Raw genomic sequence first — 27,400 nt, 5'->3', positions numbered from 1 at the left:
AGAATCCAGTTCAAGAATGGAGTGAGACAATTTACATATTTTAAAATATTGCCTAAGTAAACCATCAGCTACTCATATGCAAGTTCAAATTAAAGCTAAAGAAGGTCAAATCATATCCATATCCATAGGAATGAAAATTTCACCTTAAGTCTATCCCACCTTAATTTAAAAAGCAACTCAGAAACAGATTTGAGGCTTTAAACACTAATGAATGAAGACCAGATGAGCTGTGGGAAGATATTATGGATAGCATCCATGAAGAATGCAAAGTCAGAGGAAGACGACCAAAATGGATGCCAGAAGAGACTCTGAATATTGCACTAGGGCACCAGCAAGCCAAAACAAAGGGAAGAAAACAAGAAGTTAAGGAACTGAATGGATATTTCAAAGGGCAGCTCTAGTAGAAGACAAAGCAAAGTATTATAATGAAATGTACAAGGAGCTGGAGTCCGAAAATCAAAACAGCAGAACTCACTCAGAATCTCTTAAGCTGAAGGAACTAAAGAACAAATTCAAATCTCAAATTACAGTACTTAAGGATACTATAGGCAGAATATTGAATGACTTAGGAAGCATTAAAAGAAAATGGAAGGAGTATACAGAGTCACTGTACCAAAAAGAACACAGAAGAGTTTCAAAAAACAACATATGATCAAGAGGCAGTGGTGATGGAGGAGGAAGTTCAGGCTGCTCTGAAGGACTTGGCAAAAAATAAAGCCCCAGGAATTGATGCAATACAAATTGAACATATTTTTTATTGCTATTGAGATTTTAATGAAAGTTTGTAGAGAACTTGGATTTACATTCATTCATTGTTGCACATTTTCCTCCCTACTCGCCTACTCCCAACTTTGCTTTTTTCTTTGGGGAAAAAAATATTCCTTCATTGTTATACAGTTTCTCCCTCCCCAGTCCATTTTACTATGCAGCTCATATTCTGGACTCTTGTCATGCCAATAATACCTAATCATATATTCCTTTTATACAGTTCTCTCCCCCATCTGTTTCAATACTGTGTACAGATGCTGCCCTGGACATAATCACCAGGTTGTGCCAAGAAATCTAGGGGACAGCTACCAGCCAGCTGACAGGAAGAGATCCATATTTATTCCCATTAAAAAAAAAAAAAAAGACCCAGCAGAGTGTAGAAATGATCAAACATTATTGCTAATATCAGACGCAAGCAAAATCTTGTTGAAGATTATCCAGAAACAACTGGAACAGTACATTGACAGAGAACTACCAGAAACACAAGCTGGGGTTTAAAAGAGGTTGTGGCACTAGAGACATTACTGCCAATGTCAGATGGATCTTGGCAGACAGCAAAGAGTACCAGAGGAATAAATGTCTATCTGTATTTCATTGACTATGCCAAGGCATTTGACTTTGTGGATCACAACAAATTGTGCTAGCCTTGAGGAAAATGAGAATCCCAGAACATTGTGCTTATACTTATACTTGGACCAGGAAACAGTCCTCAGAACAGAGCAAGGAAACACTACCTGGTTCAGAATCAGAAAGAGTGTGTCAGAGATGCATCCTGTCTCCAAACTTTTCCATCTATATGCAGAACAGATCATTTAGGAGGGTGGACTTTATGAGGAGGAATGTGGCATCAGGATTGGAGGAAGACTAGTCAACAACCTATGCAGATGGCACACACTTGCTTGCTGAAACTGTGGAGGACTTGAAGCGCTTGCTGCAGAAGATCAAGGACTGCAGCCTTCAGTATAGATTGAGGCTCAACTTCAAGAAGACAGAGATTCTCAACCTTTGGGCAAATTGGCAGCACCATGATAGAAGGAGAAGAGATTGAAGTTATTAACAATTACAGCTAGCTCAGCTCCACAGTCAACACTCTTGGCACCAGAAGTCAGGAAAAAATCAAAAGATTAATTGCACTTGGAATATCTACTGTCAGGGACATCTCCAGAGTACTGAGAAGCAATGTCAGTCAGTCTAGAGACCAAAGTGCACCCAGTCTAGGCCATGGTCTTGGCAGTTACTTGCTATGCATCAGAAAGCTGGACAATGACTAAGGACAATAGAAGAAGAATTGATACCTTTAAGTTGGGGTGCTGGAGAAGAGTCTTGAACATACCATGGACTGCCAAGAAAATAAATAGGTTTGTCTTAGAGAGGGTGAAACCAAATTTCTCCTTGAACACTTAGATTTTGAAGCTCTAACTCACATACTTTGGACACGTGGCCAGGACGGACTGATCCTTGGAGAAAGACATCATGTTCTGAAGGGTGGAGGGACAGAGCAGAAGAGGAAGATCCCAAACACAATGGGTTGATAAAGTAACCAGGGCAATGGAGGTAGGTATGTTGGAGTCAGTGCGACTGGCTCTGGACAGGGCAAGCTTCAGAGCTGTTGTACACTATGAGGGTCACTATGAGTCATCGGCACCTTAACAGCACATAACATCAACAAGTGATAACCCCAAACCAGTTACTATCGAGTTGATTCTAAAACATGCCAACCTTACATTAGATTTCTTATTCTTTACATCTTAATGGGAAGAGGTTGACCATCTTTCTCCTACCGAGCATCTGGGAGATTCAAACTGCCTGCTTTTAGATTAATAGCACCATGCATTATGCACTATGCCGCTAGAGTTTCTTTTCTTGGCCTAGTGTTAGCAAGTCCATAGTGAGTTTCCTTTTCATGACAAGTGAAGGAACAGGTAGCAAAGATAGTAACTACTATGATAAGCTTTAACACTATATGGAGAACTCTGGTGGCATAATCCATAGGGAGTTGTACTGCTAAACCAAAGGCCATACCTCTCTTGTGGTTTGAACCCACCGGCAATTCCTCAGGAGAAAGACGGCCACCTTCCTCTTATGCGATTTACAATCTCCAGTAATCTGTGGAAGGTCAGCTTTGAGTCAGTTCTGAGATGACAGAAGAAGAATTGATGCCTTTGAATTACAGTGTTGAAGAAGAGTCCTGAATATCCCCAAAGGGAACTGTCAAAAAGAACAAGTCTGCTTTGGAAGAAGTGAAACCAGCATGTTCTTTAAGGGTAAAGATGGGGAAACTTCGTCTCACAGCCTTTAGACATGTTATCAGGAATGGTCAATCCTTGGAGAAGTACATCGTGCTGGGAAAGGTGGAGGGTCAGAGAAAGAGAGAAAGACCGTCAACAAAATGAGATTAACACAGCGACTGTAACGGCAGCTTGAGCCTGTCAGAGATGCTGTGCAGAACAGGGCAAGTTCTGATCTGTTGTTCACAGGGTTGCTATGTAGTCAACTTAATGGCACGGAAATATTGTACATTATCTAAATATAGGAATATAACTTGTGTACTAAATGGGGCTTTCCTTGTAACAAATAAGGCTAAAAAAAAACAATCCGTCTTCTCAATAGGAACACATGAATCCTAAGGAAACGTTTAATACACTTTTCATAGTGAGCAAAAAAGGAAAATGAAACACATTAACAGGGAAATTAAATAATACACTTTTCATAGTGAGCAAAAAAGGAAAATTAAACACATTAACAGGGAAATTAAATAAAAAAGATAAAATAACGGAAAGATGAAGGAAATGTCGTCTTCCTCAGTTAACTTGGCCTAGAGCAGAGTTTTTTCTTAGAAGAATGGACAGCTGCAAAATTCGGTCATCAATCTATATCATGAAATTTAATTCATCTTTGTTGATATGAAAAATAATTACATATTTAATGTGCTATTGCAAAGGTGTGTTTAATCTTGCCTGCTATTTGACAGCAGCATTTTTCTTCTAAGCAGAATCAAGGTGGCTTTTCAGTAGTAGGTATGTGCATAGCTTGAAAGATTAAGATCAGCGTGGAGACTTTAGAGAAAGGAAAACCTGGTAGTTGCAAGAATACTTTCATTTTCTTTATAAAAACCTTTGCCTGTGTGATTCTTTCTTCCTCCCCTTCTCTCTTACAAGTATTATTAATAAAATGTGGCAGACTACAATTCAATGTATTCCAGGTTCTAAATTATATTTCATATGATAAATAATACAAACCACATAAATTCTTCATTGGAGAGTTAAATATAGCTTGATGCTTTTAGCCATTTGCTGTATTTTTTTAATATAAATTGCTTCCTATAATGGATGTGAGTAGTTCATTGTTCTTCTCTTACATGATTGTTTGAAAATGAATTGTGATCTTTAAATTAAATATGCTAGTTTAAACTGCCTTTACTCCTACCCAGCTTCAAATAATTTGCTTATCCATGACTCATTCAGTAAATTAAATAGTACTGTCTGCCAGTTATTTATAAAATTTAAGGTCTGGAATTAGATCTGCATTTTTTTTTTTCATTGAAACTGACTGACCTGTCTTGTTAACTAAATGGTACTTTTATTAATGTAAGACGTTATAATGCTGGTGGGACTAAAATTTTTCTAGTGATTTTCTTAATTGCAGAGCTTGATGTTTTTAATTCTGAGATTATTGTGGACTCTAATCTTGGCTTATTTTTATGTCTTAACTTTTGTATGTTGTGTCTTCATTGTTTCAATCATGTCAGTCAAGTCTATAGAACATATTTTTAGAAAACATTTTTCAAAAGAAATTAATGAATGTAATACCTTCCTTAAAAAGGAAGCTTGAACATCTCTGAGTCCTTGTCTAGGATATTCTGATCAGATGGTTCTGTAGTTCTTGTGACTAGTATCCATGCAGACTGTTGTTAAGTGTTGTCAAGTTGGTTTCAACTAATTGGATCCCCATTTGACACAGTAGATTTGCCCTGTAGCATTTTTCTAGGCTTCTTTGCTTTATGGGAACGAGTTACAAGGTCTCTTTGTCATGCAGCTTTTGCGTAGATTTGGAATATCACCCATTAACCAACTAAATTTTTAACCCTCATACCATCAGGGTTTCTGTTAATCTATGCATAGAACACACGATATGATGAAGAGGTCAAAAACTCAGCCCGAGATACAGGTGACTGAAGACAGCCCACCATTGCTACTTAGAAACTCTTAATCTTTGAGTGAGCATTTAACCTCATTGTTACTGTATTACAGGACCCATAGTCATACTGTATGCTTCATGGGGTGAGGACATGGTAGTGAACACAAAAGGTCTCTTACCCTTTTGTAAGGATACAATCCTAGTTTCAGAGAGACACAGGGAAACTAAGTACTGTCCCAGTGGTCTACATAGGCCAGATTTTCTGTAAGGGACCTCTTTAGGTATTAAAGAACAGGGAGGCTACTGTAATTTATATGGTATACCTAACGTAGTCCATTATATTTTCAATTGTTTAATATGCATGTAAAAGTTAGATAAATTTCCTAGTGATTAGGAGCTGTGCTGTCAAACTAAAAACATGTGGTTTGAGCCCACCAGCTGCTCCTGGGAGATAGATGGACAGTCTCCTGTGGTGCAGTTTACAACCTCTGAAAATCCACTGGATCATCGGCTGTGAGTCAGAGCCAAATTAACAGTAGGTTAACAGCAAAAGAAGAATGGATGCCTTTGAATTGTAATATTGGGAAAGAAGACTTAATACATCCTGGGACTCTAAAAGAACAAATATATCTATATTGGAGGAAGTGCAACCAGGGAGCCTTTGAAAGACAAGAATTATGAAACTTGGTCTCACATACTTTAGACATGTTATCAGGAGAGGCTAGTCCCTAGGAAAGGACATCATTCTTAGAAAAATTAGAGGCTCTGTTTTGCTGAGTCAGAGATGAAATGACATAGTGACAGGAACAAAGGTCTTATACACAGCAGAGGTTATAAGACTAGTACAGTATGGAACAGGGAGGGGTTCACTGTATTGCATATAGAGTCACTGTCAATTGGAGTTGACTAACTAGCACCTAACAATAACAGCAACTGTGGCTGGCGTTAAGTGTCAGAATGAGAATTCTAGCCCTAGGGTCTGATTATGAAATTAATGATTTTAACATCTATGCTTTGAAAACACTGGTTAGTTAAATTCTTGAAATATGCATATGCATTTGCACTTTTTTCCTCTTAAAAGTTGTCTGAGAATTTCTACTTTTCAATTGTTTTCAAAATTTTGTTACTCCTTTTAAAAATTATTAATGTAATGCTTTGAGCATAATGCTTTTTTAACACTTGAATGAAATTGAGATGTATTGATAACTATTAGTGATTGGAATACAAAAGTTTGAAAATAGGATAGTTCTACTAGAAATGACACTGGAATCTTGTATTAGAGTTTTGTAAGACAGATTACTTATTCATTGTGATTACCTTTTCTCAGCAACATAAACAACAACTACACACACAAAAATCTAGATTAATGGAATACGCAGGACTCACACCAGTTACATCTGTGGAAAGAGTCTAAATATCATCAATTAGAGCAAGGTCAGGGACCAATGGCAAAACATACCTTTAGTTATCACATGCAAATTCAGATTGAATCCAAACAAAACAAAAAATGAAAACAGGGTCATGAAAATTAAAGTACAACCTTGAATATATATCCCACCCCCCACCCCGCCGCCCCTGAGTTTAGATTCCATCTGAAGAATAGATTTCTTGTATTGGACACTCATGAGCTATGGAGTGACATAAAACCCCGTGAAAAAAGTTATTTAAAACACAATAAACAAAGGAAAGACCTTAAAACATACTTTTGAATATAGTACAGCTACAGGTAAAAGTTAAAGTTGCTGTTAAAGAGCATGACTCAATCCATAGTATTTTTAATCACCTCATAGACATGTGGAAATTTCAAAGACAGCTACTTGGCCAACTGACTAGAAGAGATCTGTATTTGTTCCCATTCCCAAGGAAAGCAATCCAACACAATGTGGAAATTATCAAGAAGTATCATTAATATAATATGCAAGCAAAATATTGCTAAAGATTATACAAAAATGGCTATAATAGTACATTGGCAGTACACTGCCAGAAATTAAAGGTAAGTTCAGAAGAGGCTGTGACACTAGGGTTATCATTGCTGAAATCAAATGCATCCCTTGTAAAGGCAGAGAATACCAGAAAAAAATGTCTATTTGTATTTTATTGACTATGCAAAGGCATTTGACTGTGTGGCTATTAACAAAGTATGGCTAATACTTGAGAAGAATTGGAATTCCAGGACACTTAATTATGCTTATGCAAAACCTATACCTAGACCAAGAAGCTATTGCCTCAGCAGAATAAGAGAACACAGCATGGTTTAAAACAAGGAAGGCTGTACATCAGGAATGTATCATTTCTCTATATCCATTCAGTCTGTATGCTAAGTAAATCAGTAGAGAAAATGGACTTTATGAAGAAGAGTGTGGCATCAGAATTGGAGGAAGACTCATCAACAACCTGCATGATGTAGGTGATAACAGCCTTTCTTGGTGAAAATGAAGGGGAACTGAGGTGCTTGTTGCAGAAGATCAAAGACTACATTTTTCAATAGGAATTAAATCCCAACACAAAGAAAACAAAACTCCTCACCATTTGGCCAATGAGCAATCATAATAGATGAAGAAAAGATTTAAACTGTCAATAGTTTCATCTTACTTGAATCCACAATCAAGCCCTTTGGTACTAGAAGTTAGATCCAGAGACATGGAGCATTGGAAAAGTCTGCTATCAAGGACCTCTCCAAGGCCCTGAAGAGCAATGACATCAGTCTAAAGACTAAGGTATGCCTTTGTGAAGCCATAGTCTTTCCAGTCACTTGCTATGTTTCTGAGAGCTGTACAATGAATGTAGAAGACGTGATGCCTTTGAGTTGTGGTGTTGGGAGAAAAGGGCTAGAAATCCTATGAACTTCCAAAAGAACAAATAGATACATATTGGGGGTGAGGGAAGCACAGCCAGAGTGCTCCTTGGAGACAAGAATGGCAAAGCTTCCTCTCACGTATTTTGGGCATGTTATTAGGAGAAGAGATTACTTGGAGAGGGACATCATGCTTGTAAAGGTAGAGAATCAGTGAAAAGAAAGGAAGACCCTCAGTGAGATGGATTGAAGCAGCATCTGTGACAATGGGCTCAAGTGTGTTGGAGATGATAAGGATGACAGAGGATGGGACAAAGTTCATGGGGTTCAGGGTTCAAGGTTCATGGGTTGAGTCCTACTCTACTCAACAGCACATAACAACAACAAAACATACTGTTGGGCAGTAAATAAAGGATGATGGGGAAATTGATGTGTTGAAATTATGCTGTTAGTGAAGAATAACAGCAGTTGATGAAGTATAACATGTACGACCAGAAGCGTGAGCCAGAGTGCTCATTAACAGGAAGGGTGGAGAGACCTCGAACACCTAAATGTTATCAAGAGGGAGCAGTCCTAGAAGAAAGAGCGTCATGCTTGGTTAAGAAAAAAGTGGGATACTCTCCAAAAACGGAATTGACACAATGGCTGCAAGAATGAGATCAAACATTGCAAAGATTATGAGAATGGTACAAAATAGGGCAGCATTTTATTGGGGTCACAGGATACATGTACCATTGAGTCACTGTTGAGTCAGAAAGTCAGAACCAACTCTGCAGCATCTGACAATAAAATATTGTGGTGTGGTGGTGGTGGTGGTAGTGGTGGTGGCTGTGTACTGTCAACTCAGAACTGACTCATTGCTCACTCTGCACCAGGTTTTCAGAGGCTGTAAATCACATGGCAGGAGATCTCCCATCATTCTCGTGTGGTGCAGGCTTGTGGGTTCAAATCACAAGCCTTTGTGTTAACAGCACAGCTCTTTATCACTAGAGCTCATGCAAGAGCAAAATATAGTATTAGTACAGTTCAATTATTAATACATGATGTTTTAATTTATAATTGTTCTGAATATATTTTAATTAACAAGCAAATATTTAGGAAACAGAAATACTAGTATAATTACTTAAAACTACTATTCTGCTAAATTCATGTTGAAGTAAAATATAGCAGATTGTAGAAAGTATTATAAAACTACAAAGATACTATAACCATATCTTTTTAATTCAAGAAGTGTTTTTAATTTATGTGTATTTGCATTATTTATTTTCTTATTCAAAGAATTACCATTTTCTTTATTTTCTATGTAATCAGTGGTGATAATAGTGTCATACTACCTCATTTTCCTATGAATTTATTATTTAAAGAAGCAATAATAAATGCATTTTTGTTTACTTTTCTGTGATGTCATGTAGCATGTGTCTTTACATAGTAGCCAAAACTAAAACATAATGAAAAACAGGAAAACCAGTCAAATGTCTCAGTAAATCCAGCACCGAAATATTTAAAGAATTTCTTTTTAAGTTATCCAACTATTGTCATGTGTTTACCTTTCCTTACTAGGAAAAAGAAATCCTAGTCCCTTCAAATGAGTATTTACTGCAGGCACCTTTCCTGGTGTTTAATTGTGTGCTGATGGAGACAAATGTGCCATTTGCCATTTGCTTTACATTTTACCTTGTGTATGGATGTGAGCGGCGTGAAACAGTGATTTATGGAGCTTTCAAGCAGATGTCACTGTCGTGGCAATTAATATGTGGTTCCTGCTGCTGTGTACAATAATTGCTCCTAGAAATTAGATATTATTCTTCATTTTCTTCCCCATTTGTCAGGTACAGGGTTGTTGTCAGAGCCACCATGACACAGCAAGTGACCTCGCACACTGTGCTAAACTCATGAGAATGAGGAAATACCTGGTCCCAACCAGATCAAAGCCATAATGTATATAACAAGCTCCCCAAGGTCTATTGCCAGAGTAAGATAGAGCCTGCCACTTTGGACACCTAGGGTTTGTTGAGTTCACTTTTCCAAGAGTAGAAGAGGGAAAGCAAACTCTTAGTTTTGGAGATGTTAAGTAGACTTTGCTGAAATCAAACAAGAAATTGGAAATCTCAAATAACTGTAATGAGGGGGAAACTCTTTTTTAAAAATCTTTTCATCTTTTTTTAAATCATACATTCATTCATTCATGCACTGTTCTTTTTCCCCTCCCCCCAGCAGTTCCCTTTGGAAGATTATTAATTGCCAAACAAATGGTTTCTAATTGTCCATTCCTTTCAGAGTTTTCTTCCTTTCACTCATTCCAGTGCATTGTTCATTATCTATCCATTCTTTTCTGGCTCTTCCTACCCCTCCATCTCAGTTCTGTTGTTACAGTAATGGTCTTTATGACTTAGGTATTTCACTGAGCATAGTATCTTCCAAACTCATGCATGTTCTTTAGTGTTTCCTAATTGGTTATATTTTAGTGCTTCATATTCCATTGTGTGACTGTACCATGTTTGTTTGGCTTTTTTCATCCATTCAGTTGTTGATGGGCACCTGGGCTGTTTGCATCACTTTGCTATTGTGCGTGATGCTGTGATAAAAATGGATGTGCCTATGGAAACTCTTTCTTTTTAAATACTGTACTACAGTGAGGGGGAGGCACACAAACAAAATCCTGCCGAAGATTATCTCAAAATGATGTCAACACATTGACAGAAAACCACCAGAAATAATAGCTGAGTTTAAAAGAGGTCGTGGCACTAGCAACATTATTGCCAATGTCAGATAGACCTTGGCAGAAAGCAAAGAGTACCAGAAAAATACTTATCTGTGTTTCATTGACTATGCAAAGACGTTTGTGTGGATCACACAAAATTGTGGCTAGGCTTAAGGAGAATGGGAATACCAGAACATTTGCTTATGCTTATGCGAAACCTATACTTGGACCAGGAAGCAGTCCTCAGAACAGAGCTAGGAAACACTGCATGGTTCAAAATAAGGAACGGAGTGCATCAAGGATGTGTCCTGTCTTCGTACCTTTTCAACCTATACACAGAACAGATCATTCGGGATGCTGGGTTTTATGTGGCATCAGGATTAGAGAAAGACCTATCAGCAACCTGCATTATACAGACAGCAGAACTTTGCTTGCAGAAACTGAGGAGGACCAGAAGTGTTTTCTGCAAAAGGTCAAGGACTGCACCCTTCAGTATGGATTGAAGTTAAACATCAAGACAAAGATTCTCACCACTGGACTAATTGGCAGCACCATGATAGATGGAGAAGGGACTGAGTTGGTTAACAATTTCAGCTTAGCTTGCTTGGGTCCACAATCAACACTCTTGGCACCAGCAGTCAAGAAATCAAAAGACAGATTATTCTGGCACTGCTGCTGTTAGGAACCTCTCAAACATACTGAAAAGCCACGATGTCAATCTGGAGACTTAGGTATGCCTGATTCAGGCTGTGGTCTTTGCAATTACTTGCTATACATCAGAGAGCTGAACAGAGACCAAAAATGACAGAGGAAGAATTGGTGCCTTTGAGTTGTGGTGCTGGAGAAAGAGTGTTGAGCATACCATAGAATACCAAGAGAACAAACAGGTTTATCCTCAAGAGGGTGAACCTTTCTTGGAGGCAAGGATTTTGAAGCTCTATCTCACATCCTTTGCGCATGTGGCCATGATGGACCAATCCTTGGAAAAGGACATTATGCTTGGAAGGGAGGAGGGACCGCACAGGAGAAAAAGACCTTGATTAGATGGATTGACACAGTAACTGGAATAATTTGGGGTAGGTGTGTCAGAGATAGTGAGACTGGCTCAGAATAGAGAATAGTTCAGAGCTTTTGTACCTAGGGTCAATAAGTTGCAGGCAACTTGATGGCACATAACAATAGAAAAATAATCTATGCTTCTATATTTATATTTTAAAATACAAAAGTAATGTGAATTTTTACCCTTTTTTTGTTGTTGTTCCCTTTAGAATAATCTCTGTAGAATTGCCAGATGATGCAAGACAGTTTGGAATCCAGTTCAGATGGTGGCAACCGTATTATTCTTCCCAGGGAGAAGATGTGTGGGCTATTGATGAGATTATCATGACATCTGTGCTTTTCAATAGCATTAGTCTGGACTTTACCAATCTTGTGGAAGTAACACAGTCTCTGGGGTTCTATCTTGGAAATGTTCAACCCTACTGCGGCCATGACTGGACCCTTTGGTGAGAATTCCATCATTGTTACTGTGAAGTTTTGGTTTTTATTGACGTTATATTTTGCATTTAGGATTAAAATAGACCATTAGGATTTAACCATTTGTTGACAAATATTTCCTAAGTATGCGCCACTTGAAAAGTCAGCATTCTGTCTTGGAGGACCCTTGGGCAGGAGGACTAGACCCAAATACTGGAACATTTAAGTAAAAAAATTTCAATATGTATATTAATCTCAAATGTTGTTTTTTGTAGTCAAATATGAAAATATTCTGTTATAAATTAAAGGGAACACTATCAAACACAAACGGCAGCAGAGTAAATACCATTATTATTTTAATATTAGCAAGCTAGAAGAATTGATGCCTTTGAGTTGTGATGCTGGAGAAGGGTACTGAATATCCCATGGACTGTCTGTCACAAGAACAGATATCTATGTCTCAGAAAGAGTGTAGTCAAGAGTGTTCCGTAGAAGCAAGGATGGAGAAGTTTTCACTTTTCATACGTGGATACATAGATACATAGCCAGGTGAGGCTATTCCTTGAAAAGGGACATCATGTGTGGAGTGATGGTGATCAGCAGATAATAGAAGGAACCCCCCCCAGTGAAATGGATTTACACAGTGACTTCAACAGTGGGCTCTAGTGTGTCAGAGACAATGAGACTGACACAAATACGGCAGGGTTCAGGTCGGCGTTCATAGGGTTGCTGTTAGTCTAACTGGACTCAATGACACCTAAAAACAAAAACAAGCCAAACAGCAGTATACAATTATTTTACACCTGAGCCTAAGAAGAAGTTCAAAATACAAATAATTACTTAAATAATGTAGTAATACACAGTCTAACATTTAAAGAATAGTTTCAGAGAGGGTTTCAATGTGTTGCAACCAGGATCACTATGACTTAGGGTCAACAGGACAAAAGGGGGAAAACAATATTCTGTTTTGAAAGTGTTAGGAATTAAGGCATTGCCATATTGTCCCTGCATGAAGACACACAGTGATCATGGGAGAACATAGTTTGGCTTAAATGATTATTTTAATAAAATTTCTCATGTGTAGTTCTATTTTCATTCAGTCTTATGATCCATATAATTTCTCTTTCCTCAGCCACAATTTCCTTTTTTACATAAAATTCTTATTTTGTACCGGTTTAGTTACAATGTTCGTATACGTTGTTCTTCGCACCTAATCTTTCCCATTTCCTTCACACACCCCTCCCTCCACATATCAGATTGTACAACCCTATGATTAACTCCCCCACCCGCACTCCCCACGCATGCTCTCCCCTCTTCTCCCACCTTCCCCACCTTGGATCCTTACATAGGTTCTATAACAATGGTCTTATATAGAATTTGTCCTTATGGGACTGAGTTCACTTAATGCTCTGTAGTCCCTCCCATGTTAGGTAGTAATTTACAAAATCATTGTTTCTGTGTGCTGTATAGTATTCCATTGTGTGAATGTACCATAATTTCTCAATCCATTCCATGTCCAAATGTTGGACATTTGGGCTGTTTCCATGTTGTTGAGATGGTGAGTAACGCTGCTATCAACATTGATGTACAAGTCTCTGTTTATGCCTTAGCTCTCACTTTTCAGAGTATATTCCAAGCACTTGAATGAGATTTCTGTTCTTAATTGAGCAGCCCTGGAGCACAGTGGTTAAGGGCTTTGCTGCTATCCCAAAGGTCACAGCTGAAGCTCGCCAGCCACTCTGCAGGAAAAAAAAGATGTGTCAATCTACTTCTTTAAAGATTTACAGGCTTGGAAACCTTTTAGGGAAGCTCTACGCTGTCCTGCAAAGTTGTTATGGGGCAGACTCAATTCAGTAACTTGAGGTTCTTGTGGCTTTTTTGTTTATTAATTATGATCTCTTTGTTAATCCATTTTATCAATAAGTATTTGACTCATATGGTTAATGTTAATTGTGGGACATGCTGGTCAAGATATAGATACCCTTTATAATTAGATGTCTTCTCCTATTATCGTGTGTACATTTATTTATACAGTTAAGAGGTAAAAAGATCATTTCGAACTCTGATAGGCACTCGAGGGATATCAGTAGGATGATGCCAAAGTGAGTGGCTGACATATAAAGGTGATCCTTTAGACTGTTCATGTTTACAGTCAAGTTGTAATGAACTCAGAGCTGACCCTCCACTAGGTTTTCCAGGGCTGTAAATCACATCGGAGGAGATTGCCCATATTTCTCTGTTGGAGCAGCTGGTGCATGTGAACTACATGCCTTCTGCTCGGCAGTAATATTCCTCTCCTCTAGACCATCAGAGCTCTCTGGTCCTTTAGATAGGGAACTGTTAATAAGCTTCTCCGAGGAGGCCTTATTGACAAAGAAAGGAGCTTGGCTATGTGAAGATATATGGGGAGAATATTCCTAATGCAGATGTCTTGGGAGTGTACAGACCTCAAATCAAGAGTGACCAACGCATATTCAAGGGCTAGACCAGGCCAGTGATGCTGGAGTCTAGGTAATGAGTGGGAAAATGTACGGAATGGAGTCTGGAGGATGTGCAGGGAAGATCACACAGACTTCTAGACAGGCATGACTCAGGCCGGACTGACTTCCAAGCCTGCAGCCTTCACTTCTGTGCACACTACCCCTTTGTAAGTTCCTTTACGACCTTTGACATGATCTCTTAGAATAATTCTCTAAGATACTTTTACTTTCTATTGAGTCAAAGTCAGACCCAATTGATTGTTCCAGATGAAACTCGCCAAAAGCCATCCACTGCAATTGTCTCCAGAGAGTGTATCATAAATGACCCATCAGTGACCTTGCCATAATTAGAGGTAAATTTTGTACACTATTGCACAGAAAATTACCTTTGATGGGGATGGTGCGTGTAGAGTCACATCCTGCACACAGCAGGGTGAAATCTGAGCGTCACCGTGACAGCTAATGGAATGGAAGTACAGCTGGTCATTTTTGATGTGAGCATTGTCAAATGAGACAAAATGCAATTTCCATATGACAAAGTAGGAGAGGTTAGATTGTATACTATTTGATAGCCTCAGATGCATGTTTTATAGTTAATAGTCCTTAGTTCTGGAACCTTGAAAGAAAAGAGGCAGAATAAGTAAGCAAATACAAAAATACAATCTCATGGGTCATATTTCTGAGAACTTTCTGAAATTTAAATTGACCTGAATTAACAATAATTGAAATCAGTCATTTATCATAATGTATATCCTTCAGGTTTACACAGTGAGTTTTTCTTCCCCAAAATTTTGATACAACAAAGAGTCATATCACGAATGCAAGTCCTGTATTGCGTTTATTTTCCTAAATAGTTAACATCTGCTCAAATAAACTCCAAAGTTGCTGAGCATTTTAATTTAACACTCGGGTTGAATGCTTGGTTACAGCAGTTTAATTTCTGTGCTTTGATCAAAACCCTAAGAACAATATCCTTTCACACAAGTCTGATGAATGTTCTTACGCCACCACTGCTTTAATTGGGAGAAATACATTTACTTTGTGGAAGTACAATCACAGTAATTATAGCAAACCATAAGAAAATATAAATAATTGTACAATCCCCATGGGCACCTTGAACAGCACCATAGGAGTTTTATTAACAGCCACATGTGAGCAATCAGATTTGACTTTCTGATCTTCCCCGGAATGAAAAGGAGTTGTCTTGGTTGTAAAACAACAGAGTATACTCTGGCAGTGATAATGAGAATAGAGGAACACATTAACTGCCTTAATAAGGACATGAAAAATGCTCACTGCTCATTAAAATGAAGCAACATGGCAGATCTCAAACTGTTCCCATTTTCTTAGCCAATGAGTCAGAATAAAGCCCCTTTTAATGACACTGTTGTCTCTCTCTGCTGTTGAGGAATCTATTGTCCAGAATTCAATGAGAACCCGTTTTGGTGATGCTTTTCACAAAACACTTGTTACAGTATTGAAATTCAAGTGGCACTGTTGACCAACTCTTTATCATAACCTCCTAGTCCTGAAACAAGCTGTTATTGTGGGGTTTTTTTTAAAATGTAAAGCCTCTGGAGCACATTATCTATTAAGTAAAATCTCGTTAAGCATATTTAAACATGTGAACTCTGCCCTTCAGTGACCTTGTGTCTCCCCAGGGAAATCCTGACATGTATACATGTTCTGTACAAACGACTGGTGTTAAATGAATTCCTGTTGGCTTTTCCCAGCTGTGAGTTCATTTGCTTCTCATTTTCTGAGTCATAACTCTCCATGAGCATGGATTGTTGTTACTGAGCGTGTTCTCCAGGGAAAACTTGGACAATTGCTTTTTCATTAGAAGAACTGCAGTCAATATGCTATAAATCACTTTACAGCATGTCATTTTAAAGCGTTTTTTCTCAGTGGGGAAATGAATAGCTTTTAATTATTGTAGTAATTTCCTTTCTTCCATACATGATTCTAAAATCAGAATGTATGGATATAGATTTTTTTAAATAGTCTTTAAAACCTCTTTCATATATTTTTAAAAGGAAATATCACTAAAGGAATATGTTTGGCCAAGCTTTATTAAATATTACATTTACTATGATTGAAGTGAGTAATACCACACGTGATAATAACAAGATGTATTCATGTTTCTCCGTTCTCTCTAGTAAATTAGATGCAACAAGTAGAAAGAACATTGATATCATATTATGTCCTATTAGTTTTGGTTTTAAAATGTGTTCTATTAGTACATTTATTCTCGTAACACACCCTGATCGCCTAGTATTAAGAAGCTGTGTTTCAAATCCACCAGCTGCTGCATAGGAGAAGGGTGGGCATTGTCCTTCTGTGTGATTCACTGCCTCTGAAAACCCAGTGGAGGGTCAGCTGCGAGGTTCTGACCCAACAGTACACAACAACAACTTAACAATTTAGAATGGACCTGATAGATGATGGATAGATACATGATACATAGATAGATAGATAGATAGATAGATAGATAGATAGATAGATAGATAGATAGATAGATATAGGGTGTAATAGGAAGAAAACAAGCATTGAGGTCCTAGATCTGAGTTCAAATACTGTTTATACTAATTAAAAAGGAAAATAAAAGAAATAATCCCCCTTTCATTGAGTCTATTCTAACCCAACAGGATGGAGTAGAACTGCCATTCAGATTTCTGAGGCTGTAAATCATGGAGGGGAAGACCCTCTATGAGGTGGATTGATTCAGTGACTAGGGTAATCGGGATGGGTGTGTCAGAGCAATGCGATTGGCACAGGACAGAGCAGGGTTTAGGGCTGTTGTACATAGGATCGCTATGAGTCGCACACGACTCGACGGCACATAGCAACAACAACAAAATCTTAATGTGAGCAGACTGTCACATCTCATTGCATCTGTACCCCAGGCTCCCAGGCTCCCACTCTTATTCCCACTCCTGCCTATCCCTGAGCCATTCTCTGTGCTAATTCTAAATCCAAGCTAGGAAGCCAAACAGGGAATGTTGTTGTTGTTTTATGCCTTCAAGTCAGAATCTTTGCATAACTGACCCTCTAGTGGGTATTCAGAGTCTGTAAATCTCACAGGAGGAGATGCCCATCTTTCTACTATGCACCACCTGGTGGATTTGAACTGCCTGCTTCTGGATGCTCAGCACAAGTCCTTATCGCTAGGCCACCAGAACTCCCTCAAATAGAAGATAAGGACATCAATCTTTCATAATCTTTGGTAATTTTCAGAAGCTGACATTTTTAAGTTGTCAAAAATGCCCTATATCAATCCAGTAGCATTTCTTCCCTGTCCTATTTCTATAATTTCTAACTCACAGCAACCGTATAGGACAGACCAGAATGGCCCATGGAGTTTTCAATCTTTTACTGAAGCAGATTGTCACATATTTCTCCCATTTATTTATGGTCTCTGAGCCTTAGTTTTTCATTAAAGGGGGACAATATACTTCTAAAATTGTTTCAAAGGTACAATAAGATCATGGGTAGAATGCACCCAACTCACACCTGCTTTTCTTATTTTAAATGTCTGGTTGATAGAAAGAAAACTGTGGCATCTACAGTGTTCCACTCACTCACTGCCATCAAGTCAGTTCCAACTCCTAGGACCCCCCTGTTGGGTTTTCAGTGCTGTAAATCACGAGGAGACACTCCTCATCTTGTTCCCTCGGGTTCCTGGGGAGTTTGAACTGTCAGAGACACACAGCCTTTGAGTCAGCCACACAGTTCACTGTGCACTCAGCCACCAATCCAAGCCCTCATGCAGTGTTTCATTGAGGTCTAAATTATTCAGAACTTTTGTATGTTAGATATTAACATACATTTTCTCCTGTGATAGAGCCCTGGTGACCTAGTGGTAGGGAGTTGCACTGCAAACCGAAGGAACAAGATTTCAGTCTACCAGCTGCTCTGCAGGGGAAAGATGGGCAGTCTCTTCCTGTGAGATTTATTGCCTGTAAAAACCTGTTGGAGGGTCAGCTCGGAGTAGGTTCTGATTTGATAGTACATAACAACAACAACAAAAAGAAATGGAATGGAAACATTAAGACTTTTTTTTTTCCTTTTATAAGGATATAAAATATTAGAAGAATAAAATTGGAAGTTTGGGTGATAAGAAGCCCCACAGTGAGTGCATGTATTCTTGTCAGTAATTGTCCACAAGAATACCAGTCATTGTCTCCATCCATATATATTGCATGACAACAAGCCTGAATATTTTGCCAAATGGAACATTGTGTAACAGTTAGGTTTCCAAGGAACCTCAGACCCTAGCAGTCTATTTATCCCATATAGTAACTTAAATAAACACAGAGTTCATTTGCAATAAAATGGTAGAAAGCAATAGAGTGATTCTAATAATAATGAAAGCACAAATAGATTACAAGCTAAGAAAACGAATTTGTTTCCTTATTTTTTATAACGCTTCATTAATGTTGTTGTTGTTATGTGCCGTCGAGTCGTTTGTGACTCATGGTGATCCTGTGTACAACAGCTCTAAACCCTGCTCTATCCGGTGCCAATCGCACTGCCGCTGACACACCCATCCCGATTATCCCAGTCACTGAATCAATCCACCTCATAAGGGATCTTCCCTTCCTGTGCTGTCCATCCACCCTCCCAAGCATGATGTCCCTCTCCAAGGACTAGTCTCTCCTTACAACATGTCTAAAGTATGTCAGACAAAGCCTCAGGATCTTTGCCTCCAAGGAGCAGCCTGGTTTAGCCCTCTCCAGGAGGAATTGTTTTCTTAGCAGTTCATGTTACCCTCAATACTCTTCTCCAGCACCACACACAGCTCAAAGGCATCAATTCTTCTATCCTCCTTAGTCATTGTCCTACTCTCTGATGCATAACAAGTGATTGCAAAGATGATGGCCTGTAGTATTTCAAGATAGAAGAAACTTGTAGAATTGTTGTACGTTCATGGCCACTAAAAAGAAAAAATACTGACTCCTTGTTAAACCTAATCTTATTTTCTTAATTAACACTCTCTTTTTTCCTTTACCCACGTAAAGCACTAGCATGAGTCATGTTTAGGGTACATTTTAGGAGAAATTTCACAAAGTAGGTGGTGAAAATAGAAGAAAGAGTAGCGTGCAAGGAATGAAATCAACTGTGAAGAAGCAGCAGCATGTGAACGTGAAGGCACACATTGTAGGATGTGTGATGTTGTAATGGGAAGTTATTTGAAGCCCAGTTTTCCACACCGGTCCCAGGTGGCACAGTCAGCCCTCGAGCTATTGTGAGTCAGAAAAAGAAGAACAGCTGCAGGGTGGATGGGCCTAGTCAGAAGGAATGGACAAAGGCCTGCATTCAAAGAGTATGTGTTCATAGCTCATGAAGTATCATGGACATGAACAAGGGGAAAGGATTTGTTTTTATATTTTGTGAGAAATAAGAGTGGTCCAGGGGGAAAATTCCAGGCTAAGAAAAAGGCTGTTATTTTATAATGTAACAAGTGTGGTTTATTTGTAATAAAAGATAGAAAATAGTACTATGACTCTAGTAACAGCTTAAGGAGACCAATAGGTTAGTGCTCCTAACTGATATTTAGCGTATATTATGCGTTAAAAGAAACCAGAAGGGACTGATATAAAGTAGTTATGGTATTTCTAGATTATAAGGACCATCTCAAGTCAACAATAATATGTAGTAATAGATGATCCAGAAAGATTTTCAGTTTGACCCAGAGAAACCCTTTCACACTCACACTTCATAGATCTGAGGGGCATCTGTAGAGATATTAAGCTCACAGGAGGATTTAGCATGTATTTTGCAAGCATTGGCCAAAAAAAAAAGTACAGATTTCCTTAAATTACTAAGTCACAAAGAAAATCCCCTGTCTTAATTTTTTTACGTAAACATACACATTTGAAAGAGTTAAGTCTTTATAGATAGCAGATTCTTAGTTCTTTTGGATTAATCTTATAAACCTGTCGAAGAAGTTGTTGACACTGATACAAGGAAGTATCATTGGTTACTATGACAACCGGAATACTAAAGCTAGTGCCAGATGAAACTTTATGCAGTCTTGATTGCTTAGGATACACAAAAGTTCTAATAATCCTCCTGTAAGATGACTCTACCTAGATGGAATCAAAGAATAGCCAGCTAACTTTCTTCAGAAATTCATCTGAAATAAAATTTAAATTTATAGAACTTCTGTCAAATGTTTTATTATCAAGTCTAGTGTATTCTTGGAGTTATTTTTTTACAATGACAATCAAAAAGAGCACTAAATCAACTAAAATAGTGCTGCTGGAGAAAGTCAGTAGGAGTAAGATGGCTCCCAAGAGACACTTTAACTACTATTTCACAGTAAGTGATCATTCTGGGAAGATCAGCAGATAGAAAAGGTAAATACATTGAGAGAAAAACTGAAGAGTCACTTATTATTATGCTCAACATCTGTGAAATGAAGATTCTCAGTCCCCAGGGGAATTAGTGCCACTATAAAACTGTTTATATAATTGAATATACCCCGAATAAATTTGCAGATGACTTTCTAAAGCAGAGCCTGTTTGCTAGGCTTTTTCATTGTGAAGTTTTAATCACAAGAATTCCATTACTTATTGAGAGATTAATTTATTCAACTATTCATTGATTACAGCAGTGGTTCTCTTTGGCACTGGAGGCATAATGGTCTGAACAAGAGAGAAAGACAGAAAAGTATCCATGATATTTGATATATTCTACAGGGGAAGGAAGACTTTGAACAAGTAAATTTGTGATAGTATTTCTGACAGTGAGGAGTGCTAAGAAGAAAATAAGGTGGATTAACAGAATGGAATGTTTGGGTGACAGGAGTACAGAGTGAGAGACTTTGGAATAGAAGGCAGTGATGAGAAAGAGACCGTGATGTGAAACTGTGGAAGGGAGAGCATTGCAGATAGAGAACAGCAAGGTTGGAAACCTTGAGGCAGGCAAGAATCAAATCAGGTTACGGGCTTGTAAAGAGAGATCAGCTGGCCTAGTGAAGAGAAAGTGATACTACCAAGCTAGAGGTGGGTGACTTGGAATCCACGGCCCTCAAGCCTATTTTTCATTGTTTTTGTTCAAACATTCTTCTAGGTCGTATAGCTCTGGTGTGTCCACTTGCTATACAGAGGTAACTTGTGGTTGCTGTGAAGCTGAATACTGTGACACTGATGTGTCAAATGTGATAATATTTACCCATGGTGGACAGTGTTTGGTGAAGCTCCCTGATTAAAACAAGCTTGGAAGCAGGAGTGGCATCCACTAGCTTGACTCTGGAAGCTCTATGAACCTGGAGAAAGGATGAAAGTCACGCAAATGCTGAGGACTTTCGTTCATAGGGTCTCTATGAGTCACCTACGACTCGACAGCACTTAACAACAACATGGGAACTAAATTAATTATTTGGAAGAGGAGGGATATGATCCTATTTTTGTTTTGAAAATAAGCAGGGCTGCTGTGGAGAGAATAGGCTATGAAGGGTAAGGGGAAAGTCAGTAGAAACAGCTCAGCTAGACTGTTGGAATCACGTATGTGCTCTGGTAGCTTTTGGAATAGGATGGTGGTGAAGAGATTAATTACTTCAAGACATATGTAAGAACAACCTCTATATATTATAAGATATATACAAGCCACTTCAAGATATCTACTAGATTATGTCCTGCCTATGCAATAGATAAAATGGCTGATTCAAGAGTCCATATTTTGTAAGTCTTCAGAAGGTTGATTATTTAAAAAATTTATTTATTTCTCCAAATTTGCCGACTGCCCACTGCCGCCAAGTGAATTCTGACTTCCAGTGACCCTCCCCGGGATCTCTGAGGCTATAAATCTTAACAAGAGGAAACCACTCAGCTTTTTCCCACAGAGCAACTGGTGGATTCCAACCACTAGTAACCCAAAACTATGATACCAGGTTTCCTTACTTAGATCTGCAGAATTAAATTTCCCTGAAAGTCCTCCTTTGGATGGAGTGAAGTTTGCTTAAAAAGAGAACAAACCAGTAAATAAATTTGAGGTGATTCTTAAAGAATGAGAGAAATCTCTGTTTGATTACTTAGATTCATATCTGATTTGGTGAAACAAATTCAGTAGGCTGAGATCATCACTTACTGTGTGAGCTCTGGTGGCTTACTGGTAAGGAACTGAACTGCCAACCCAAAGGTGGTGGTTGTTGTTGTTGTTGTTATGTGCTGTCGAGTCGCTTGCGACTCATAGTGACCCTATGTACAACAGCCCTAAACACTGCTCTGTCCTGTGCCAATCGCACTGTCTCTGACACTCCCATCCCAATTATACCAGTTACTGAATCAATCCACCTCATAGAGGGCCTTCCTCTCCTGCGCCGTCCCTCCACCCTCCCAAGCATGATGTCCCTCTCTAAGGACCGGTCTCTCCTCACAACGTGTCCAAAGTATGTTAGATGGAGCCTCAGAATCCTTGCCTCCAAGGTCTTCAGGAAGAAAAACAAATAAGTTTAAGGTAACATCGAAACCTTGTCTTTGTTCATAATAGCAACTAAGTACTGTAGAACTGACCTTGAAAAACATGAAATTTAAAGAAACTGACCTCCTGTGCAGTATACTTCTAAGTATAATTTACAGTTGACCTTGACCTAAGCAAGTCTGAACTGCACAGGTCCACTTAGATGTGCGTTTTCCCCATCCCAGCTGTGTATTGCAGTGTTGATGAGTATCTGCTCAGTGTACCATGTGATACTCATCTCTACATGAGCAGTTCATGCCTCCTCACACGGAGATGACAATCAACACAGGGGAAAGCAGTCCACAAGCTTGTGCGCTTCAAACCCATGTTGTTCAAAAGTCAACTGTAGTCATACAAAACTTGCTTTCTTCCTAACTGAGAGACCTGGTTTGTGTAGTCATTTTGTTGACGATTTTCTGAACACTTTTGATGGAGCATGACAGAGTGGAAAAAACATTGAAAAAAAAAATCAAAATCAAAAGGTCTCCTTTCTAGCTTGCCTTTGCTTTCCAGGGTGTTTGTGGACAGAAGCCAGTAGCTCAGCCTTCCATCTCCACATCACACTGTTGAGGATCACTGTTGGCCTCTTAAGTGGCCTTCGGCCAAAGCTTAAGTGGAAGATTCAAGCTGTTGGAAAACCTTGATTTCTTGTGCCCACACAGTGTACTTCTGCAAAGTACATGCATCATTGTGAGATCTTAAGAGGAGGATGAATAAAATAGGATCCATTTCTACCTAACAGCTTCCAACAAATCAGGAAAACAGAGCTAGAACAATAATTATGGGATTAAGTCAAGGAGAGGAAGGCTGAATATAGACCCGGACAGGATAGGGCCAAGTTCACATCTTTTGTTCAAAGGGGCACAAAGAATCATAGTTGACTTGACAGCACATAACAACAACAGAGATATAACTATGGAAACTTAAGGATGTTCTAGTGGTTTAGTCCATCATGACCTGTGCTGCCAACCCAAAGACTGCTCATCTTTGGAAGTTCAAATCCACCAGCATCTCCCAGGGAGAAAGAGAGATGGTCTCCTCCCATTAACAGCCTCAGAAATCAAATGTTAGATTATAATGAGTCAGCCAACTCAACATCACCGAGAGTGAGAATGAGTAGAGATGTAGATCTATTGTGCTGTTACTTTACCAGCATCATGATAGAGACCTCTAGTCTATATAGAGATAGATATGAAAAGAGATAAAAGAGTAACTTTTAATCTTGTCCCAGGAAGAATTATCCTATAGTTAGGTGCAAGAACTCTTTAATTTTTCCTTTATTTTTGAGAGGCTTTGTTGTAATTTAACATGAATAAAGTTAAGCCTCCCGATTCCCATGCAGTCTGCCTCCAGAATTTCTCTTCAAAGTGCTGACATAAGCTGTTCTTTAGTGTTCTTATGATTGTAACAGGGAAGAACTTCAGCTATATTTTTGCCTTTATAAACATATCTTGACTTAGACAAGCATTAGAGAGTAATTTTGTAAATTAAAGGATTGCAATCTGTAAAATTCTCTATCCCAGTACTCCAGCTGAGGATTCAGAAGGAAAAAATACAGACCTAATATCACTGGCGTCCCGCCAGTCTTGAATAAATTATGAACAATCAAGTGAGTTTGTACTGTGAATCATCTGGAAACACAGAAGTCTTTGCTTTTTGTCTATTTGTCTTTGCTATTTTTCTGTTTTTGTCTTTTGCTTCGTGTTAAGGCATGAGGACCATGTAGTGTGGCAGGTGTTAGTCATAAATGCATTCAGCTCTCAATTTTGACAAAAGTAATAAGACTATTAGAACACAGAGAAAAGGAAAGAAGTTTCTTTCTCACCTGTAACAAGATGTTGAAGAGCAGGTTGGCCAGGGCTGGGTAGCAGTATAACCAGGCCAGCAGAGACCCAAGAGCTCTTCATGTTCTGCTCTGTCATCTCAGCATCTTCACTGCCACACAGTGGCTACTGTACCTCAAGGGAGGAAACTAGACTAGAGGAGCAATAGGGCACGCCAGCTAAGTCTATCCATTTTTAAAAGCTCTAATTAGAAGTAGAGTGACTAAATCCATCTAGCATCTTTCACTTACATCTCATTGATGAGAGTCAATGGTCACCCATAGCAGTTTGAATCTACCAGCTGCTGTGTGAGAGAAAGATGGCCAGTCTCCTCTTGTGCCATTAACTGCTTCTGAAAACCTGCTGGAGGGTAAACTTTGGTTCAGGTCTGGCTCGATGTTGTACACAACAACAACAACAGTCCAGTCTATAAAGGGTGAACTAGAAAAGGGGGGAAGCGCTGGTGGCCCAGTGTAAGGAGTCGCACTGCCAACCCAAAGCCAGACAGTTCAAATCCAACAGCAGTTCCTTGGGAGAAAGAGGGACAGTCTCCTCCTGTGTTTTATAATCTCTGAAAACCCACTGGAGGGTCGGCTATGATTGGTTCCCAGGTGGCAGCAGTGAGTTGAATGAGTGATCCAAGCAGTACCCTGCACAATAGGAAAAACTAAATACATTCTATTGTTGAAATGATATTGGTGCTAAGCGAGAATTTTATTGTCAGTAACTGCCCTCATTTCTCCTCTTTAACTTGTCTTTTTATATCATTTCCACTGCTTCTTCCTTGTCATCTTGGCACCTTTAAAGGATGTTATCATCAAGGTGGCTCACAAAGCCCACAGTTCCCCTGAGGTTTTTCCTGTGTGACTTCTCGTCAGCCAGTTTCATGGTTAAATTTGCAACCATGAAAAAGTTGGGTGCAGGTTGTGTTTGCAAGACACAGCATTTTCTTCTCTTTCTATACAGCTTTGAGGATACTCTATAAACTATTCCACATGCAATAAATTTCAAGGAGCTGATTGTGAAAATAATTTGTTCAGAAGTCCTGGGGCGGAGAAGTGCCATGAGGGCAAAGGTTTTAGTGGCTCAGTCACCTGCAGGCTGCTCAGCCCAGGCGGTACCATGCGCTGGACAGTTTTCTCTAGATGCCCATGAGACTGGGTATATATTTAGGTATGGGTGTTTTTTTTATTGTTGTTGTTTTGAGACTGGATATATGTTTGAAGCAAATAAGTGAAATTAAGTTTGTAGGCATCCTCTGATAACCTTTCTCCAAGAAATTACTAGATTTCCCTATTCTTCACATTTCCCCCCCAGCCCCCCTCCCTTTCCCCTTTTGGACTTTAACACACATCTTACCAGTTATCCTTGTATTTTTATAGTAATGGACTTATGCAGTATTTGTCCTTCTTACATTGAGTTAGTTCACTCAGCACAATGCTCTCTCAACTCTCCCATGTTTGGTGAGTGGACAGAGGTGGTGAAAGAATTGGGAAAGATCTAGTGGGGAGCTGAAAGGAGGGGTAATAGAAAGCATAGATCACTGGTGATTGATTTTTTTACAAAATATAATGTCTATGAATGATTAAACAAAATGTGAATGAAGGAATGTGTGAAACACAATGTACATGAATGAAACACAGTGTATTACCAATATTTTATGCAAACCAATATAAAATTTAAAAAATTACTAGATAAAGCCTGAATTAGTCCCACTCATGCCCTGCCATCATCATGTGCTATATTTAGTATTACTGTATTTCTATTTTATGTCATTATTAACGTACTACATAGCTGACCCGCTAGGAAATCTTTGAGAGGCTATAAATTACATGGGAAGAGATTGCCCATCTTTCCCCTGCAGAGCATCTGGTGGATTCGAACAGTTTGACTTTGAATTTGCAACACAACTCCCTACCCTCAGCATGTACCGTACATCTCTGCTAGGCGATAAACAAGTTAAGTCATTTGCTGTCCCTTACCTGGACTGGTAAGACCAACCATAATGATTGCAGCGTTTCCCCATCCTTTTATTGAACATTCAGCTGGAGCAGATATGGAAACTCTTACATCCTTCTTCTTCTAGTCATTGTTCAGGTACATAACTTTACTTCGCAAACCGTCAGGAAAACAGCTACTTCTCATTGTTGGAATAAACTTAATAGCCCGAGTTCATGATGACATGCTACAAAAATAATATTCCATCTCTAAATAACAACTAAATCTTTGCAAGAAGCAAGTCAGTGTAGTTCATCCACATTTTGCTGATTAATCAAAGCATACTTAGGGGAAATATTTAATGTCTCTAAGATTTCAGAGTATTCTACTAGCTCCCTTGTCTACTTTAGCGAAGCTGTCTCTGTCTGATATGAGTTACTTGTCAAAAGACTATTTATTTAAACATTCCATATTTCCATTTAAGTATTCCATTTCCCCTATGGTTTGACACTGAGATTAATGCCAATTTCTATTATAAGTAATTGTGTACTATTAATCATATTTTATAAAATCATCTCTGACTTTAGGATTTTTTTCATTATGATAAAACTTAGAAATGAGATTAAAGAGAAACTATTTTCATAAGCGGTGTACATGTATATATGAGCATCCATATTCAGACATGTCTGATGACCATTTTTTTAAAAAAATTAATTCTTCTGTATGTTTACTGCATTGAAGTCTATGAGGGAGAGAATAGTTTAAAAGTATTATATTTTAGGGCATTATGTTTATCATAAGAGTACGGAATGAGGGT

The 27,400-nt window shown here is 38.6% G+C and overlaps 1 protein-coding gene across 2 annotated transcripts in view; it reads left to right on the top strand.

The window, feature by feature from the left end:
* RELN (reelin) overlaps positions 1–27,400 on the top strand; it is a 633,193-nt gene that overhangs the window by 429,990 nt on the left and 175,803 nt on the right. For both annotated transcript variants that reach the window (XM_006882611.1, XM_006882610.1), the window contains exon 20: positions 11,669–11,905. In XM_006882611.1, coding sequence (XP_006882673.1) covers positions 11,669–11,905 — 237 coding nt within the window. The remainder of the gene's footprint in view (positions 1–11,668; positions 11,906–27,400) is intronic.

Source organism: Elephantulus edwardii, unplaced genomic scaffold (assembly GCF_000299155.1).
Source record: "Elephantulus edwardii isolate Elephantulus edwardi_28Jun2011 unplaced genomic scaffold, EleEdw1.0 scaffold00022, whole genome shotgun sequence".
Lineage (NCBI taxonomy): Eukaryota > Metazoa > Chordata > Mammalia > Macroscelidea > Macroscelididae > Elephantulus > Elephantulus edwardii.
Note: the sequence above shows the minus strand (reverse complement) of the source record. Positions and strands in the feature narration are given on the sequence as shown.